General features: G+C 40.6%; 1 protein-coding gene across 1 annotated transcript; it reads left to right on the top strand.

Moving 5' to 3' along the window:
• Positions 1-274: 274 nt before the first annotated feature.
• Positions 275-18,994, top strand: LOC120017496 (mitogen-activated protein kinase 8-like). Its single transcript, XM_038960280.1, has 12 exons — positions 275-434; positions 7,994-8,172; positions 10,337-10,466; positions 10,846-10,904; positions 11,198-11,336; positions 14,305-14,470; positions 15,125-15,196; positions 15,492-15,674; positions 15,758-15,882; positions 16,059-16,122; positions 16,588-16,668; positions 16,998-18,994. Exons 2-12 carry the CDS (start codon positions 8,045-8,047, stop codon positions 17,159-17,161), a joined length of 1,311 nt encoding a protein of 436 aa, XP_038816208.1. The 5' UTR covers positions 275-434; positions 7,994-8,044; the 3' UTR covers positions 17,162-18,994.
• The last annotated feature ends 162 nt before the right edge of the window (positions 18,995-19,156 follow it).

The raw sequence follows: 19,156 nt of genomic DNA, 5'->3' as shown, positions 1-19,156 counted from the left end.
GGAAGATAATCATTTGATATGGTACCATCCCAAAAAGACAGGCCTGAAACCAGCATTCAGCCAAAATGGTTGAGGTAGGCCCAGAATGTGCGTGTGAGAGAGAGATTTGTATTGATTTTGGTATTGATTTTATTCATTTAAAGGGAAGAGGATATTTTTGTATGTATTTTTATTGATAAAAGGAAAGGATAGGGCGGTAGCTCCTATCTCACGGATGCGTAGGGCTTTAGTGACGTAGTACGCATGCCTTCTTGCAGTGCGCGCTCGGCCTGTCAATGCAGAGAGATTGTAGTGCATTCCGTGAGGTCATGTTTTGTAGCAGGACAACAGAATAGCCATCATTTATTATCCAAATAATTAAACTTAATTCATCTTCGAGGACTCGGACTTTTGTGGCTAATCCAGAACTGACATTCTGTATTTTGGTGACGGAGGTAAGCCTTTATGTTTCCGCGACGCTGTCCATGGTATTGTTTAGCTGTGGGGGAGGGTCGTTTTCGCCGCACCGCACACAATTTACAGATGCTGTTTGTTGTAAATAGATTAGAATTGTGCAATTTATTCTATCGTATTTAGCTAATTGCACAACGTGTCCATGATTTAATGTTGCTGTAGATAGCGCTCAAAATACGTTATCCTGTTATGTGTAGCACAATACTGCATCGCATAGGCTAGGCTACATACAGGCGGTAATAACCAGGCTATTACCAAAAGCCGGCTTTGGAAGTATAGACTCACTTGCTACATTGTAGCGAGGTTGGTTATTGTCATATTATTGTCATGTTTTCAAGGCACCTGTGTTGTTTTTACCTGGCAGCCACATCTACATATAACGATAAAGGGTCGGCTGGCCAAGGTTATCATGACTGTAGTTACACACCGGGGATTGTCAGGGCCATTAAAGCAATTGATCACTACTGATTATAAACAATCTGAATGGTCGATATTTAAGCCTGAAGATCTTCCCTCTGTCATTCTTGAAGTCTTGGCAACACGATGTTCAGTGTACAATGTTATGATGAAGACAGCTATGCCTGGGATATATTTAAGGTACAATAACAAGTGGAAAGTATAGGCCTAGTATTTACATATAGTCTAGTGCCAGAATAGGCCCATATTATTTTATGGTCTTATCTGTATACCCACCCACTTATACAATACCATGTTCAAGACTTAAAAACCTCTTAAGGATAAAAAAAATGTCACCTAAAATGACATATCCAAATCTAACTGCCTGTATGTCAGGACCTGAATCAAGGATATGCATATTCTTGATACCGTTGTAAAGGAAAAACTTTGACGTTTGTGGAAATGTGAAATTAATGTAGGAGAATATAACACATTATATCTGGTAAAATGTAATACAAAGAAAAAAACATGCATTTTTTGGGGTATTTTTTTTTGTACCATCTTTCAATCGCAAGAGAAAGGCCATAATGTATTATTCCAGCCCATGCGCAATTAAGATTTTGGCCACTAGATGGCAGCAGTGTATGTACAAAGTTTTAGACTGATCCAATGAACCATTGCCTATCTGTTCAAAATGTTGTATCAAGACTGCCCAAATGTGCCTAATTGGTTTATTAATACATTTTCAAGTTCATAATTGTGCACTCTCCTCAAACAATAGCATGGTATTCTTTCACTGTAATAGCTACTGTAAATTGGACAGTGTAGTTAGATGAACAAGAATTTAAGCTTTCTGCCCATATCACATATGTCTATGTCCTGGGATTTTTTTTTGTTACTCATGCTAATCACATTAGCCTATGTTAGCTCAACCATCGCGTGGGGGAGACACTGATCCCGTAGAGGTTATTAAGCCCATATAGGTAATGACATTGGTGAACAATCTATTATTCTATATAAAAATACAGAGGGAAATGTAGGAATTTAATCAGACGGTTTATGTGTATGTTCCAATGTTATTTATTGCTTAGTTATACTGTATTAAAGGTCCAATGCAGCTGTTTTTGTGTCAATATCAAATAATTTCTGGGTAACAGAAATTAAGTAATTAAGTACCTTAATGTAATTGTTTTCAATTAAAATGGTAAAAAAGGAAACAAAAATAGGTTCTTAGCAAAAAGCCATTTCTCAAGCAAGAATTTCGCTAGGACTATCTGGGAGTGGCCTGAGTGAAGGGCCTAGTTGGAGGAGCCTAATGGGAGGGATATGTAACCTGAAAATTAGCTGCTATTAACTAACTGCAATATGTAACCAAATTCACATAGAAATGTGTGTTATAGATCTGTCATTCTCATTGAAAGCAAGTCTATGACGTGGTAGATCTGTTCTATGTGTGCTATTTCTATTTTCATGTCCCTCCCCGTCCCCAGTGAAAGTTGGCCCCTGGTACAATGATTCTCTACACTATACTTGCTTGTTTTGTCACATAAACTGAAATTAAGCAATCTGTTAGAATTTTAGCAACCAGGAAATGGCGGAGCGATATCTGCATAGTGCATCTTTAACAGAGGGAAGGGAAAACTCTTTGTTATTGGTGTATTAACTTACACCGCCTGGTGATGTCGCCAGGTGGTCCAAAAACCCCACCCGTGCAAACAAGCAGAAATTTCAGGTGGTCTTTTCAAACAGCTCTTACACTAAAATGGCATTATCATAATTTTCACAATTTAACGGTATTATATTCAAACTCATAGTGTGGAAATATGTGTAAAACACAGGGAAATCACATTTTTGACTGCATTGCTCCTTTAATAGCTCGAGGTGAGATTCATGATTGTGGATGTTTTGTCAGATATACGCTATAGTCAGTTCCTGTATTGGTGGTGCTCAGGGTTGACTGCCAGTGTTGAGGGGCTGTTTATCATGTTAATTAGGAAGACAGATCATCAGTCATTAAACTGGAGTGGAGGGTCGCTAATTGCAGGGCTGTAGAAGTGTAGCTGCCGGCCTGACTCATAGGCCCTCGATAGACTACCTAATAATGCCAAGTGGAGATGGACAGAGAAAGGATCGAGAGGAGGAGGGGAGCTATAGAAAGGGGGAGAGAGAAAGAGAGCTGTTATTGGTGCAGCCAGTCACTGACTGAAGTTGACAGATAAGATACTGCGTTTATCGCCAGTATGCATCCTTTTGTCTCGTAACGATTACACATAATAAATAGTCACTGTAACACATTAACAGGTGCTACCGTTCACTGGTAACTGCATCTTACAGTAATTGACATCATCCGAGAGCTAAGTCGAATTTTTAGCTCAATTGGGTATAGCATAAGTTTGGCTACATAAGGTTATGCTTTATTCATTAACCCTGGTGTGTTTGTAATCGTTATACAGCAATTGTTCATTTATTCATTCAGACTTACAGTATGTTACCCATGCAGGTATATAACTTACAATTAAAAGCAGTACGCTAAGGACCACACTCTATCCACTCACCTGATCCATCTGAACCATGATCGTACGAATGCCTGGCTTCTGTCTGATGATTGATATAAATAATTACTGTAACACTGTGCGGGGTGTGTGTGTGGAATTTGAGTGTTTACTTTGACACGGCGGGGGATGTCGCTGATGCGCAAGTGTGACGTTAGCAGGACAGTCGGGATGTCAGAGGAAACAGCATGGGCTGAAACATATTTAGCCCTATTATGATGGACTAATCACAATGCATGCTTCCGTCCTCCCTTCCTTGGGAAACCACAGTTTTGAGCTGATAAGAAATGTGAAAGCGAATGAAACTCTTAGTGGCTGTTACCTCCAATGGTAAAGAAGGATGTATTTCAAAATGGAGGGAAATCATTGATTTACATTTTAGTCATTTAGCGGTCACTCTTATCCAGAGCATTAGGATTAAGTTCTCAATGGCACATCAACACATTTTTCGCCTAGTCGGTTCAGGGATTCAAACCAGCAATCTTTCAGTTACTATCCCAATGCACTTAACCGCGAGGCTACCACTAGGCTGCCTGACATGATAGGTGAACGCATACGTTACTATCCGATGGTTACAAAGGATGTATTTTCTATGTAGTCAAATCTGGCCAATGTTTCTGGGTTTTAGTCCAGTTCAGACTGGGCTTAAGACAGTAAAGAAAACATACTAAACAAAAATATAAATGCAACATTCAACAATTTCTAAGATTTTACTGAGTTACAGTTCATATAAGGAAATCAGTCAATTTAAATAAATAAATTAGGCCCTAATCTATGGATTTCACATGACTGGGCAGGGGCGCAGCCATGGGTGGGCCTGGGAGGGCATGCCCACCCACTGGGGAGCCAGACACAGCTAATCATAAGGAGTTTTTTGCCACAAAAGGGCTTTATTACAGACAGAAATACTCCTCAGTTTCATCAGCTGTCCGGGTGGCTGGTCTCAGACGATCCCGCAGATGAAGAAGCCGGATGTGGAGATCCTGGGCTGGCGTGGTTACACGTTGTCTGCGGTTGTGACGCCGGTTGGACGTACTGCCAAATTCTCTAAAACAATGTTGGAGGCGGCTTATGGTAGAGAAATGAACAAAAAGCAAAATAAGCTTTTTGTGCAAATGGAACATTTCTGCAATCTTTTATTTCAGCTCATGACATATGGGACCAACACTTTACATGTTGCGTTTACATTTTTGTTCAGTGTAGATCAGTGAGAAGATGGGAGAGAGAGAAAGAGGGAGAAACACTCATTGGAGGGTCAGTATCATTATGACCCCATCCTCTTGAACCCTCATGTTTCATATACAACTTTATTGAGAGAAGTAGACCACCTATGGTTCACACTCAGACCAGTGGCTTCTGAGGATATTGTATACTCCCACCTCCTCTGTTTGTAAAGTTTAAGGGACATTACATTCCGCTTCACATTTTGTCAGGTGTTCTCAGACCACGAAAGTAGTCTTATGTCACGACGAATCAACATCCCACACCATCCGTTGTTTAGATCCAGCTAGTCCCGAGGGAAACTCTTCACACCCCTTGCACAGTTGTCACATTTCGCTGCCTTATATTTAAATATAAAAAGGATTACATTATATTTTTCTCCTACTGATTTACACAACCTACTCTACACTTAAAAGTAAATAAAAAATAAATTTTTTAAAATTCATAAAAAATTTAAAAAATGTAAATCTTGATTGCATATGTCTTCACACCCCAGAGTTAATACTTGTTCAAAGCACCTTGGGAAGCAATAATTACAGCTGGGAATCATGTTGAGTAAGATTTCACCAACTTTACACAACTCTTGGAGCAGCATATATCCTTACTTTTGTTGTTGTTGGGGGGGGTAGATCAGCTTTAATATTTTTCAGATAAATTGTAGCTTCCATCAATGTAATTGTCTGCATCACTTCCAATCCTCCATATATTTTTTATTCAAATATATATACAGTACCAGTCAAAAGTTTGGACACACCTACTCATTCAAGGGTTTTTCTTTATTTTGACTATTTTCTACATTGTAGAATAATAGTGAAGACATCAAAACTATTAAATAACGCACATGGAATCACGTAGTAACCAAAATGTGTTAATCAAATCAAAATATATTTTATATTTGAGATTCTTCAAAGTAGCCACACTTTGCCTTAATGATTTCACAACACATTGTGTGCCCTCAGGCCCGTACTCCACCATTACTACATCTACATTACAAAATCCATGTGTATGTATAGTGCGTATGTTATCGTGTGTCTGTGCCATAAGGTGTTTTTTTAATCAGTTTTTTTCTCAAATAATTTTGAACTGTTCGCTAGGTGTAGGCAAGACCATAAGCAAATAGGTAAACTGGGATATAACTAAAGAGTTAATCAGGGTGATTTTTCCCCACAAATAGACAGGTATATACCTGTCCATGGTAGCAAGATATTATCAATAAACATTTATTGGAGTGAGATAATTTATTTCGGAATATGTATACAGAGTATATCCACATCACCATCAGACCATTTTATTGGTAAACTACACGGTAATGTAAAAGCGCGATTTTTTTTGAATGATCAAATATGTAATTAGCATAATTTGTTTGTAATCCAGAGGTTAGAAAAAAATATCTAGATCTTCTGAGGATTTAAAAGAAAACATGAATCATTAGCAAACAATGACACCACATTTCTAATCCCTTGATATTATTGTTGGACCTGAATTTAATAGCTAACATACATGTATGCCGATAGTGGACAACTTTGTTTTACTCCTATTGACAGTTTAATACTTGCTGAGAAGTAGCCATTATTTACTATTTTACTATACATGATTTTAACCCATTTTATAAGAGATTATCTCAAATTGAAATGTTCCAGGCAAGTCAGCTATGAAGAGCAGGCCTGGTTTCCCGTATTTTTTTTTATAGTGTTCTATTGTTTCCAGTACTTGCCTTTATATTATCTCCAATGTATCGTCCATGTAAAAAACCTGTCTGATTAGAATTAATAATTTCAGACAATACCTCTTTAATTCTATGCGCTGTACATTTAGCTCTAATTTTTGCATCGCAACACTGAAGTGTAAGGGGCCTCCAATTTTTTTAAATGGACTGGATCATTATATTTACCACTTGTATCCTGTTTCAGTAATAATGAAATCAGAGTGTCTGATAATCTACCATTGAGTGGTTAAACATGCTAATAACAGTCCTCTGAGTATACAGTGGGGCAAAAACGTATTTAGTCAGCCACCAATTGTGCAAGTTCTCCCACCTAAAAAGAAGAGAGAGGCCTGTAATTTTCATCATAGGTACACTTCAACTATGACAGACAAAATGAGAGAAAGAAAATCCAGAAAATCACATTGTAGGATTATTAATGAATTTATTTGCAAATTATGGTGGAAAATAAGTATTTGGTCAATAACAAAAGTTTACCTCAATACTTTGTTATATACCCTTTGTTGGCAATGACAGAGGTCAAACGTTTTCTGTAAGTCTTCACAAGGTTTTCACACACTGTTGCTGGTATTTTGGCCCATTCCTCCATGCAGATCTCCTCTAGAGCAGTGATGTTTTGGGGCTGTTGCTGGGCAACACAGACTTTCAACTCCCTCCAAAGATTTTCTATGGGGTTGAGATCTGGAGACTGACTAGGCCACTCCAGGACCTTGAAATGCTTCTTACGGGGATCTTGTTGAGTGTACAACACCATTGTTGTTTTTTTTCATGAAAATATTTGCTCTTCACACAGGAAGGTGTGTAAAGACTTACGCAATCAAGATATCTTTGTTTTCCATTTTTTTTATTCATTTCCGCATACGTCTACAATTTGTCTTACGCTTTTGAAAATGTGGAGCAGTTTATGTAGATCTGTAGGAAAAAATGATATTTTTAGATTCCTTTTTAGATTTTAATTTAAGGCAGCAATATGTGACAACTGTGCACGGGTGTGAATATTTTCACTAAGCACTGTATATACAGTACCTCAACCAACAGAATAATTGAAAGATAAGCACCACAGATCTGGAAATTGCACGGTGCTGATCTTCTCCATTCATTTTTGATTGTGGCATATACACACATGGCCTGGGATGTGGACTTATCTCAAAAGAAGATTGCTTTTGAGTTTTGAAAACATCTGATCATCTGATTTTTGAAACCTTTTAGGTTGAAGAAGGAAAACTGGATCACATTGGATAAGGTTAATAAGAAGAATAGGTTAAAGCTGGAATCCTTAATTTGTGAAACTGCCATGTCCGTTCGGAATATTACAACAATAAAGAAGTTATTGCAAACATTAAATACTTTTTGATCTGACATCATTGCACTCACGATAGGACAGCAGAATATGCGCAATTTTTTTTTTTAACCACACTGCCGAATGCAAAAAAACAATAACAAAGGCGCTGGGGGTGAACAGTGGTGCTATTTCCCCTAATGCGGATTCGATCTTAAATCTAGAAACATGCACTTCCGAACATACCGTAGCTACCTGTGTTCTGTATCCTAAAAATATGTTATGCTCTCTCTCTCTTTTTCTCTTTCTCTGTGTGTGTGTGTTTGTGCACGTGCGCGTGCGTGCTTGTGTGTGTGTGCGGGCCCATAGTACAGAGAGCCTAGTTTGGATGCCCAGAAAGTAGCTCCTCCAGGTTTCATCATGAATAAAAACAAGCGAGGAGAAGAGAGAGAGTTCTATAGTTTAGATGTCGGAGATTCCACCTTCAAAGTTCTGAAGCGCTACCAGAATCTAAGGCCCATCGGCTCAGGAGCACAGGGAATCGTCTGGTAAGTGTAATCACTTTGCAATTACTATTTCATTACTGAGAAGAAGAAAACAATGTGCTGGTGGGCTCAAATGGGTTAAAACTATAAGGCCATGGAGACTTGGTACAAGGTACTCTTTGAAAAGGGTAGTCTATGACTGGCAGAAAAAAACAAAGGGGGGGAATGTCACCCCTTAGTAAATACAAACTGTTCGATTGGTATGGTACGTTTTGTGTATATATCTTTGTTATGCTATTTTGTATGATTTTTGGGGGCTAATTTTAATTATTCTTATATAATTTACTTTATGTTCACACCCCTGTTTAATTTCCTTATGCTGTTATTTTGTTTATGTGACATGTTTTCTTATTGGTTATTCTGCCACTGGAATGTGATTTATAGAGCCCCCAAGTGGACATTACAACCTTTACCCCCAGATGAAGGCTGACATCATGCCCAAATGCATTTGGTGTTTGTTTGTTATGCTTTAAAATATTTAGAAAAAAATGGCAAGAAAATAAATGCTTTAAATCAACAAGTTCATCAATTTGTTTTCTTCAAGAGTGCCTTGATGGAAAATGTCAGCCCCACGATACATTTAAAAAACAAAATCTAATTTGGTGGCAGTGGTGTAAAGTACTTAAGTAAAAATTATTTAAAGTACAACTTAAGTAGTTTTTTGAGGTATCTGTACTTTACTATTTATATTTTTGACAACTTTTACTTTTACTTCACTACATTCCTAAAGAAAATTATGTACTTTTTACTCCATACATTTTCCCTGACGCCTAAAAGTTTTTTGTTTGTTTTTTTAACCCCTTTTTCATGGTATCTAATTGGTAGTTACAGTCTTGTCCCATCGCTGCAACTCCCGTAAGGACTTGGGAGAGGCGAAAGTCGAGAGCCATGCATCCTCCGAAACACAACCCAGCCAAGCCACACTGCTTCTTGACACAATGGCCACTTAACCCGGAAGCCAGCCGCACCAATGTGTCGGATGAAACACCGTACACCTGGCGACAATGTCAGTGTGCACTGCAACCGGCCCGCCACAGGAGTCGCTAATGCGCAATGGGACAAGAACATCCCTGCTGGCCAAGCCCTCCCCTAACCCAGATGATACTGGGCCAATTGCGTGCCACCCCATGGGTATCCCGGTGTGGCTGGCTGCAACAGAGCCTGGACTCGAACCAGGATCTCTAGTGGCACAGCTAGCAGTACCTTAGACCACTGTGCCACTCGGGAGGCCCCTCCAGCACCCAAAAGTACTCATTACATTTTGAAAGCAGGACAGAAATTGTTAAATTCACACACTCATCCCTACTGCCTCTGATCTGGCGACTCACTAAACACAAGTGCTTTGTTTCTGAATGATGTCTGTGTTGGAGTGTGCCCCTGGCTATGCGTAAATGAAAAAAAACACTAACAATTGTGCCAAATGGTTTGCTTAATATAAGGAATATGAAATTATTTATACTTTTACTTTTGATACTTAAGTACATTTTTGAAATTATATTTACTTTTGATACTTAAGTATATTTCAAACCAAAAACTTTTATACTTTTACTCAAGTAGTGTTTTACTGGTTGACTTTCGCTTTTACTTGAGTCATTTCCTATTAAGGTACAGTATCTTTACTTTTGCTCAAGGATGACAATTGGGTACTTTTTCCTCCCCTTAGTTTTTTTCTGCCAGTCATATACTACTTCATTAATGTTTGAACAGCGGTTTGTGCCAGGTAATTACCAGTAAACGATGGGATGCCAAATATAGTGTTGCAGTTTATTGTTTTCAAATCCTTTTTGCTTGAGATTTATTTGAATTTTATTTAGCCCCATGAAATACTTTTATTTGAGATTCAATTGGTTTCCAAGGTAACATACAATTTAAAGCTACATACCAAAGTAACCCAATGTTTTGAATTTGTCTAAACACTGTGGTGCTGAATCAATGGACCAAGGCTAATGCCAAAGCTGGTCCATCAATGGCAAAATGGACCATGGAATTCATTCATTTGGACAGTGTCCTCATTTTAGGTTATGTTTCAAGGTCATATGCTGTAAAAGACCCAATGAAAAGAAACACCAATCAGACATCCATTTAAATTCCTATTTACCCTATTTACTACAGTCTGTATCACACGGATGTGTTCATGTATTGCCATGTTCTTGGTCTTGCCTTTCAGTTCAGCGTATGACCACAACCTTGAGAGAAATGTGGCTATTAAGAAGTTGAGTCGGCCGTTCCAGAACCAGACGCATGCCAAGAGAGCGTACAGAGAACTGGTGTTAATGAAATGTGTCAATCACAAAAATGTAAGTCACTGGTCAATTACTTCTTCCTGCTGTTTCTGTTATATTCTATGATAATTATGCTCAATTATGTTTATGAATGGCCTGGCTGGACAGGATCAGTAGGAATAATATGTTATAAATGCATAATGATACTTCGATAGCTAGAACAGTAAACAGGCATTTGCCATGGTAGCTTATATTGTGAATATACAGAGGACTAGAAGGCGGTTTCAGTCAATCAGCATCCAGGACTTTTTATTGTTTTATTGTATAATACGTTTGAAATTGAATTGATTACAAACACGTGGACTGTTTTTCGTATATTGAGGAAACTAATCTAGCAAGCAACCTGTGTGACTTATGTTGTTGTGTTCATGTGTTGATGTCGTTACCTCTACAGATCATTGGCTTATTAAACGTGTTCAGCCCACAAAAATCACTCGAGGAATTTGCAGACGTGTAAGTACATGAATTGGTGTCGATTAACACGATCAACCTTTGACAGTGTAAAATGGTTACATGCCGTTCGGAATTAAGACACAGGAGGGTCTTTTGAACAGGCCTGTCTGTCATCCGTGACAGAATGACTCGGCTATTACCAGAATAACTGTGTGAAATCTCTCTGCCGGCGGCATATCTCTCTCTGTTCGAGCCATCCAGCTGGCTCCACAGTTACCTCATGATGTGTGTGTCTGCGCCTACGTATGTGTGCCTGTGTGTGCATATTCTCATCTCACTTCCTGCCTGTGTAGATACATTGTGATGGAGCTGATGGATGCCAACCTGTGCCAGGTGATTCAGATGGAGCTGGACCATGAGAGGTTGTCCTACCTGCTCTACCAGATGCTGTGTGGCATCAAACACCTCCACAATGCCGGCATCATACACAGGGTAAGGCTCACGCGGGCTCATACACGCTAACGCTAAGCTAACATGTAGACGCAGGGATCGGCAGTAATGTAGCTCATCATTATGATTTGTAGCTCGTCATTACAAATTCTGGGGCATTTTTGTATTTCCAGGAGAAGTAAGCTCAAAGCTCTGATTACAGTAACTCCTCCACAAAGAGTAGGTGATGATGTCAGAGCTTTGATGTTGGCTAAATCCACAGGAGATCAAGAGGAACCTGCTAATGATCTAAACACTGCTCTATTCCCGGGCTCTGGTCAAAGTAGTGCACTGTATAGGGAGGGATAGATAGGGTGCCATTTGGGATACATATTTGGAGCAATGGAGCATGTAGAGTTGAAGTCGGAAGTTTACATACACCTCAGCCAAATACATTTAAAATCAGTTTTTCACAATTTCTGACATTTAATCCAAGTAAAAATTGCCTGTCTTAGGTCAGTTAGGATCACCACTTTATTTTAAGAATGTGAAATGTCAGAATAATAGTAAAGAGAATGATTTATTTCAGCTTCTATTTCTTTCATCACATTCCCAGTGCGTCAGAAGTTTACATACACTCAATGAGTATTTGGTAGCATTGCCTTTAAATTGTTTAACTTGGGTCAAATGTTTCGGGTAGCCTTCCACAAGCTTCCCACAATAAGTTGGGTGAATTTTGGCCCATTCCTCCTGACAGAGCTGGTGTAACTGAGTCAGGTTTGTAGGCTGCCTTGCTCGCACACGCTTTTTCAGTTCTGCCCACACATTTTCTATATGATTGAGGTCAGGGCTTTGTGATGGCCACTCCAATACCTTGACTTTGTTGTCCTTCAGCCATTTTGCCACAACTTTAGAAGTATGCTTAGGGTCATTGTCCATTTGGAAGACCCATTTGCTACCAAGCTTTAACTTCCTGACTGATCTCAACGTCTTGAGATGTTGCTTCAATATAGCCACATCATTTTCCTCACTCATGATACCATCATTTTGTGCACCAGTCCCTCCTGCAGCAAAGCACCCCTACAACATGATGCTGCCACCCCTGTGCTTCACGGTTGGTATGGTGTTCTTCGGCTTGCAAGCGCCCCCCTTTTTCCTCCAAACATAACAATGGTCATTATAGCCAAACAGTTCTATTTTTGGTTCATCAGACCAGAGGACATTTCTCCAAAAAGTACGATCCTTGTCCCCATGTGCAGTTGCAAACCGTAGTCTGGCTTTTCTATGGCAGTTTTGGAGCAGTGACTTCTTCCTTGCTGAGCGGCCTTTCAGGTTATGTTGATATAGGACTCGTTTTACTGCGGATATAGATACGTTTGTACTTGTTTCCTCCAGCATCTTCACAAGGTCCTTTGCTGTTGTTCTGGGATTGATTTGCACTTTTCGCACCAAAGTACGTTCATCTCTAGGAGACAGAACGCGTCTCCTTCCTGAGCGGTATGACGGCTGCGTGGTCCCATGGTGTTTATACTTGCGTGTACAGATGAACCTGGTACCTTCAGGCGTTTGGAAATTGCTCCCAAGGATGAACCAGACTTGTGGAGGTCTACCATTTTCTACTGAGGTCTTGGCTGATTACTTTTGATTTTCCCATGATGTCAAGCAAAGAGGCACTGAGTTTGAAGGTAGGCCTTGAAATACATCCACAGGTACACCTCCAATTGACTCAAATTATGTCAATTAGCCTATCAGAAGCTTCTAAAGCCATGACATCATTTTCTGGAATTTTCCAAGCTGTTTAAAGGCACAGTCAACTTAGTGTACGTGAACTTCTGACTCACTGGAATTGTGATACAGTGAATTATAAGTGAAATAATCTGTTTGTAAACAATTGTTGGAAAAATTACTTGTGTCATGCACAAAGTAGATGTCCTAACCGACTTGCCAAAACTATAATTTGTTAAAAAGAAATTTGTAGAGTGGTTGAAAAACGAGTTTTAATGACTCCAACATACGTGTATGTAAACTTCTGACTTCAACTGTACACCTTAGACAAGAATGGTAAAATCCCAATGACCATCGAGATCATTCTGAGATTAATCTTGATTCTATAACACTGTAACTGGTTTGTATGTCATACTACTAAGCTGCTAGCATACATGCAAATCTGTGAAAGATGACTCACCATACTATTGTAGTTAAAATGGTGTGACTCATTACTGTTGTTAATATGATGAGGAATATGGATGCTGACGGTTTTATAATATATTATGTTGACGCCACTCCTATACTCCTACGTAGCTTCACTAATGTCCCCATCTGTCTCTCTCATTGTTTGGGGAGCATTATGTTCCTTTACCATCAATCAATCAATCAATCAAATGTATTTATAAAGCCCTTCTTACATCAGCTGATGTCACAAAGTGCTGTACAGAAACCCAGCCTAAAACCCCAAACAGCAAGCAATGCAGGTGTAGAAGCACAGTGGCTAGGAAAAACTCCCTAGAATGGCCGGAACCTAGGAAGAAACCTAGAGAGGAACCAGGCTATGAGGGTTGGCCTGTCCTCTTCTGGCTAAGCCGGGTGGAGATTATAACAGAACATGGCCAAGATGTTAAAATGTTCATAGATAACCAGCAGGGTCAAATAATAATAATCAGTGGTTGTAGAGGGTGCAACAGGTCAATCATTCAGAGTATCTCTACCGCTCCTGCTGTCTCTAGAGAGTTGAAAACAGCAGGTCTGGGACAAGGTAGCACGTCTGGTGAACAGGTCAGGGTTCCATAGCCGCAGGCGGAACAGTTGAAACTGGAGCAGCAGCACGACCAGGTGGACTGGGGACAGCAAGGAGCCATCAGGCCAGGTAGTCCTGAGGCATGGACCTAGGGCTCAGGTCCTGAGAGAGCTAGAGAGAAAGAGAGAGAGAGAGAGAGTGTCCTGTGTATGTGTCTGGGCCTTAAAGTATGCTGCTGCTATTGATGATGATGATGATGACAACGTTGATAATTATGATCTCTCTTTGTCCCTCTAGGATCTGAAGCCCAGTAACATTGTGGTGAAGTCAGACTGTACATTAAAGATCTTGGACTTTGGCTTGGCTCGGACAGCGGCTACAGGTTTACTGATGACCCCCTACGTAGTGACCAGATACTACAGAGCACCAGAGGTCATACTGGGGATGGGCTACCAGGCCAACGGTCAGTACCTGTCGATCAATCAATCAAATATTTATTCTACCCATAACGATTGTATGCATTTACCACCACCGCAGAAACAATGGTCTCTTTATTAACTGCTCAAATCTAATTAGCTTGTTTCTGTGTCTCCACCCCCCTCCCCTCCTCTTCTCCATGTTGTAAACAGTGGACATATGGTCTGTGGGGTGTATTCTGGCAGAAATGGTCCGTCACAAAATCCTGTTCCCAGGAAGGGACTGTATCCTTAGTGCTTCTGGCTGTGAATCATCTCCTTGAGTAATAAAACAGTTTTCCACCTCTGTGGAGCCATTTCTCTTCAGTCTCTCAGTTTCCCGAGATGGAGAATGAATTGCACGTCCTGATTTCCTGCTTTTTCCTTCCCGTTTGACAGAGGGCTCCGGCGCTCGAGACTTGCAGATGCTTCCTGCTGCATCCATTCTCACTCTCATTTACCCAATTTACTCATTCGATGCTTCTCCTTCATTCATCAGATGTATCACTCTTGCCATTTTCTGTTTCGTTCATCTGATTTATTTGTGATATCCATTTTTTTTGTAATCCATCCATTTTTTTACTCTCTCATTTCCTTCCTCTGTTCTTATTATTATTTTTTCTCCATTGTGCTCGCATGTCATCTCTCCGATCATCGTGTAGTGGACGTGTGGTCAGTGGGCTGTATTGTGGCTGAGATGGTCAGAGGTAGTGTGTTGTTCCCAGGCACTGACCGTATCCTTTCCTCTTTTACCGTAATATCATTTTATCCTGTCTGTGTGTTTTTACCATGTTTATACCATCAAGCACAGCTCTATCGAGCACCACTTTTGCACTCCACCCACCATCATATCCACCATATCCAAGTACAGCCATCCTCCCTCCCCAATAATCCCCTCAGTTTCTGCCAGTACATACAGATAGTTCTAGAAAATAGAGATAGTTCTGGAAAAGTAGTTCTCTAACAAAGTAAAAGTGTGTGTTTGTGGAGACATCTGTGTGTACTCTTTCCCTAAATCCACCTGCTCAGACATTGACCAGTGGAACAAAGTGATAGAGCAGCTCGGGACTCCGCCCCAGGACTTCCTGATGAAGCTCAACCAATCAGTAAGGACGTATGTTGAGAACCGACCGCGCTACGCAGGATACAGCTTCGGCAAGCTCTTCCCTGACGTCCTCTTCCCTGCAGACTCAGAACACAACAAGTTGAAAGGTACTGGAGACTGAGAATGTGTGTGGGTAGGGTTTGTGTGTATGCTTGTGCTGGTCTGAACTATATTTTCTCTCCATTCCCAGCGAGCCAGGCCAGAGACCTGCTGTCTAAGATGTTGGTGATCGACTCGTCTAAGAGGATCTCGGTGGACGAGGCCCTGAAACACCCCTATATCAACGTGTGGTACGACCCAGCAGAAGTGGAGGCAGTAAGTGTTTAACAAGTGGTATGATCTATTGTAGGGGAAACTTGGAAATTGGACTGAAACGGTTGACACTCCTAGTCAGAAGGGTGAACTACGGTCAATGGTTTGATGTAGGGATGAACCTTTCTTCCCTCTCTTCTCTCTTTCCTGTCTTTCTTTTGCTTTCTTTTCCCTCTCAGCCCCCTCCAAAGATCACAGACAAGCAGCTGGATGAGCGAGAGCATACGGTGGAGGAGTGGAAAGGTTAGAGACGTTACTACAACTATCACTTTTCACTAGACATGGGTCACATACATATATGTCAACAACTTTGAAATACTTGAACGTATATGCTCGATTTATCTTGGAGTTTGCACTTTTAGGACTTCATTTTTGGTTCCATTGTACCAGAGGAGCTTTCACTTTTCACTACAACATTTTCACTAATGTTGACATTTGACTGGTTAACGACTTTCCCATGTTATGTTATGGTGTGAAACGTGATGCTGCAGAGCTGGCCAGGTTCAAAGGCTGGGTGTAAATATCACTGTCACCGGTTTGCATGGCTCAGGGTCCAATAGGATGAGGTCATACTGATACTGACCAGCCCCCCCCCCCCCAATGGGTGTTTATGATCTTCCCCCGGTGATGATTTCTGTGTTTTGATACTTGTCATGAGGGCAAATCTCTCTCTCTCTCTCTCCCTCCCTCCCTTCCCTCTCTTCCTAGACCTGATCTGGAAAGAGGTGTATGAGTGGGACGAGTGGACCAAGCAGAATGGAGTGATCAGAGGACAACCTCCTCCTTTAGGTTAGTTAACAGACTGTTTCTGATGTTTTTTATTGTACTTATGTGAGCTGGTCTCTGCTGTTATTGTATTACATTTCACTTGGAAAAACACCACGAGTAAAAGGCTGTTACTGAAAGAGAGCATGCAGATCTGACTCATAGGAGGGAGGTGAATTATGTAGTTGGATACTGTAGAAGGGGGTTGCTGCACCCCTTACAGACTCAGAGGGGCTCTTCCGGCACCCTATGGTGTGTGCCACATCTTACAGGACAGTGTGTGTGTTTGTAAATGCGCGTGCTAGTACCTAGTACAGGTGTATCAGTCATCCTGTGTGTTTCTCGCAGCACAGGTGCAGCAGTGATTGACAGCTCCCCTCAGCCCGCCTCATCCTCCTCCTCGGCCAATGACGTTTCCTCCATGTCGACTGAGCCAAGTGACCCCACCATGACCTCTGACACGGACATCAGCCTGGACAGCCACACCTCCCTGGGAGCACTGGCCTGCTGCAGATAACACACGCACACACACGCACACACACACACACACACACACACACACACACACACACACACACACACACACATCCTGTCATAGTATACATAGTTTGAGACACTTAAGGGTCCTTTGTTAAAAACATGTTTTTTTTTTTATGTACAGCTTCTTTTAATTTCTCTGTCTCCTAATACTATATTCTGTATTGCCGATTGTGTACATGCTGTAAATTATTATATTTATTTATTTATTTTCTTGTGTCAGCTTCTGTCCCTCCAAGCTGTGTACAGTATTTCTATGCTGTAAGTTATAGTCTTTTGGATCTCACAGTGGATGGAACTTTTTCCCCCTTTTCTCTATTAGAAAGTGTTTCCTTACAAACACATATTTCATTTTCTAGTATTTAGTGTTCATCTCTATTTATATGGATCCTAAAAACCATTGAACATATTTCGACACCCTGTTACTCTGCCTACCCGTAGCTGTAGTGTTCTGTAGTCATGGCTACAACTTTTTTTCTATTAGTGGAACATCTCTTTATTTATTATATGACTGTAATTGTAACGTTTCTGGGTGTTGGATCTGGAGATAGCTTTGTTATCAAATGTTAATGAACCGATATGGGAGTATGGGAAGGCAATAAATAACCTGGCCCAAATACTTTAGACACTTTCCCCTCTTTGTTGCTTTACTTCTTCAACCAGTTACAATTTGCTCCCCGACCCTCCTACTTGTCCCTCACCCTTCGATGTTTGCAGATCTAGTAGTTCTGGATAAGTATAAACACATGTACAGTTCTGCAAACATCAGCGGGTCGGGGCCAAGGGTAACGGTAAGGGACCAATTTGGGACAAATTGGCTGCTTATGTTTTATTGGTGGGGCCAGGAGTCTTTCCTCAGGTTACATGACCAGGCAGGACCCCTAGCCCTATTCATTTGATTTGATTTAAGTGCTCTTACAGTTGTCTGTGTTTTTAACCCCTCTCTATCTCGCTCTGCTGTTGAGGCACTCAAGAGTGTTTTGTTAGCTTAGTCAAGCCTTAGCTCCTCTCTCTGTGCCGTCTCTGTTAGAGGACTTGGTTACTATGAACTACCTCGCCTATATGAGTTTCTGATTGACATAACAGTCCGCAGCGTACGGTCTTAAAGAAACAGATGTGAATAAAGTTTTCGTTTGAATTATTTATTTGGAAATGTACAATTATCAATGTTAGAAGACTGCTAGTATTGTACGTACGCACAGACGTCAATTCAACGTCTTTTCCACGTTGGTGCAACATCATTTCATTGAAATGACGTGGAAACGATGTTGAGTCAACCTATGTGTATATACATTTATTTTTGTTTTATTTTCAGTTGATGTGCAATACCTATGATTTGTAGACTATAGAGTAGGTAGTGAGTGGTTGATTTGTATGCTAGATGGATGTTCTCCAGGGGTTTTCAAAAAGGTTTGCCGCCAGCCATGTTTTCCTTTTTCTAGATGAAGACGTATTCGATGGCTCGATTCCAAACCGATCCCTCACCCCTCTTCTCGCCGTTCAATCCCCTATATGCCCTGTGTATGTTTGGAACTGGGCCCCATCCCTGGCTGTGGTCAGGCCTATCACACACCAGAAACATGGCTGCGTTCAGGAGGGCTCAATGCTTTGGAACGTTCAGATGGAATCTGTGGAATCCGTCTAGTAAGTTTCACCATCCTGAACGCAACCCAGGTTTCGTGGTGTTTTCCGCGAAGGCCAGTTGTATAAATTTTAGCCTTTTGATCTGGACAAGGCCTCACTACAGACTTAATGTACACACTGGAAAAAGTTAGACAATGTCAACCTGCAACTCCTGCAAATAAAGGGTTGAATTTGATTACGTTTCAATTGTTTTTATTCTCAACACATACTTCTTGTTAAGGACATTCGTTTATGTTGACAAATGAATGGAGGCTTTCACTAGAGTCTGGTCAGTTTTGGGACATGTACCTGATACCGCTATGATAAACAAGGCACATTTTAAAAAATGTAA

This window comes from Salvelinus namaycush, chromosome 22 (genome assembly GCF_016432855.1).
Source record: "Salvelinus namaycush isolate Seneca chromosome 22, SaNama_1.0, whole genome shotgun sequence".
In the NCBI taxonomy this organism is placed as follows: Eukaryota; Metazoa; Chordata; class Actinopteri; order Salmoniformes; family Salmonidae; genus Salvelinus; species Salvelinus namaycush.
Note: the sequence above shows the minus strand (reverse complement) of the source record. Positions and strands in the feature narration are given on the sequence as shown.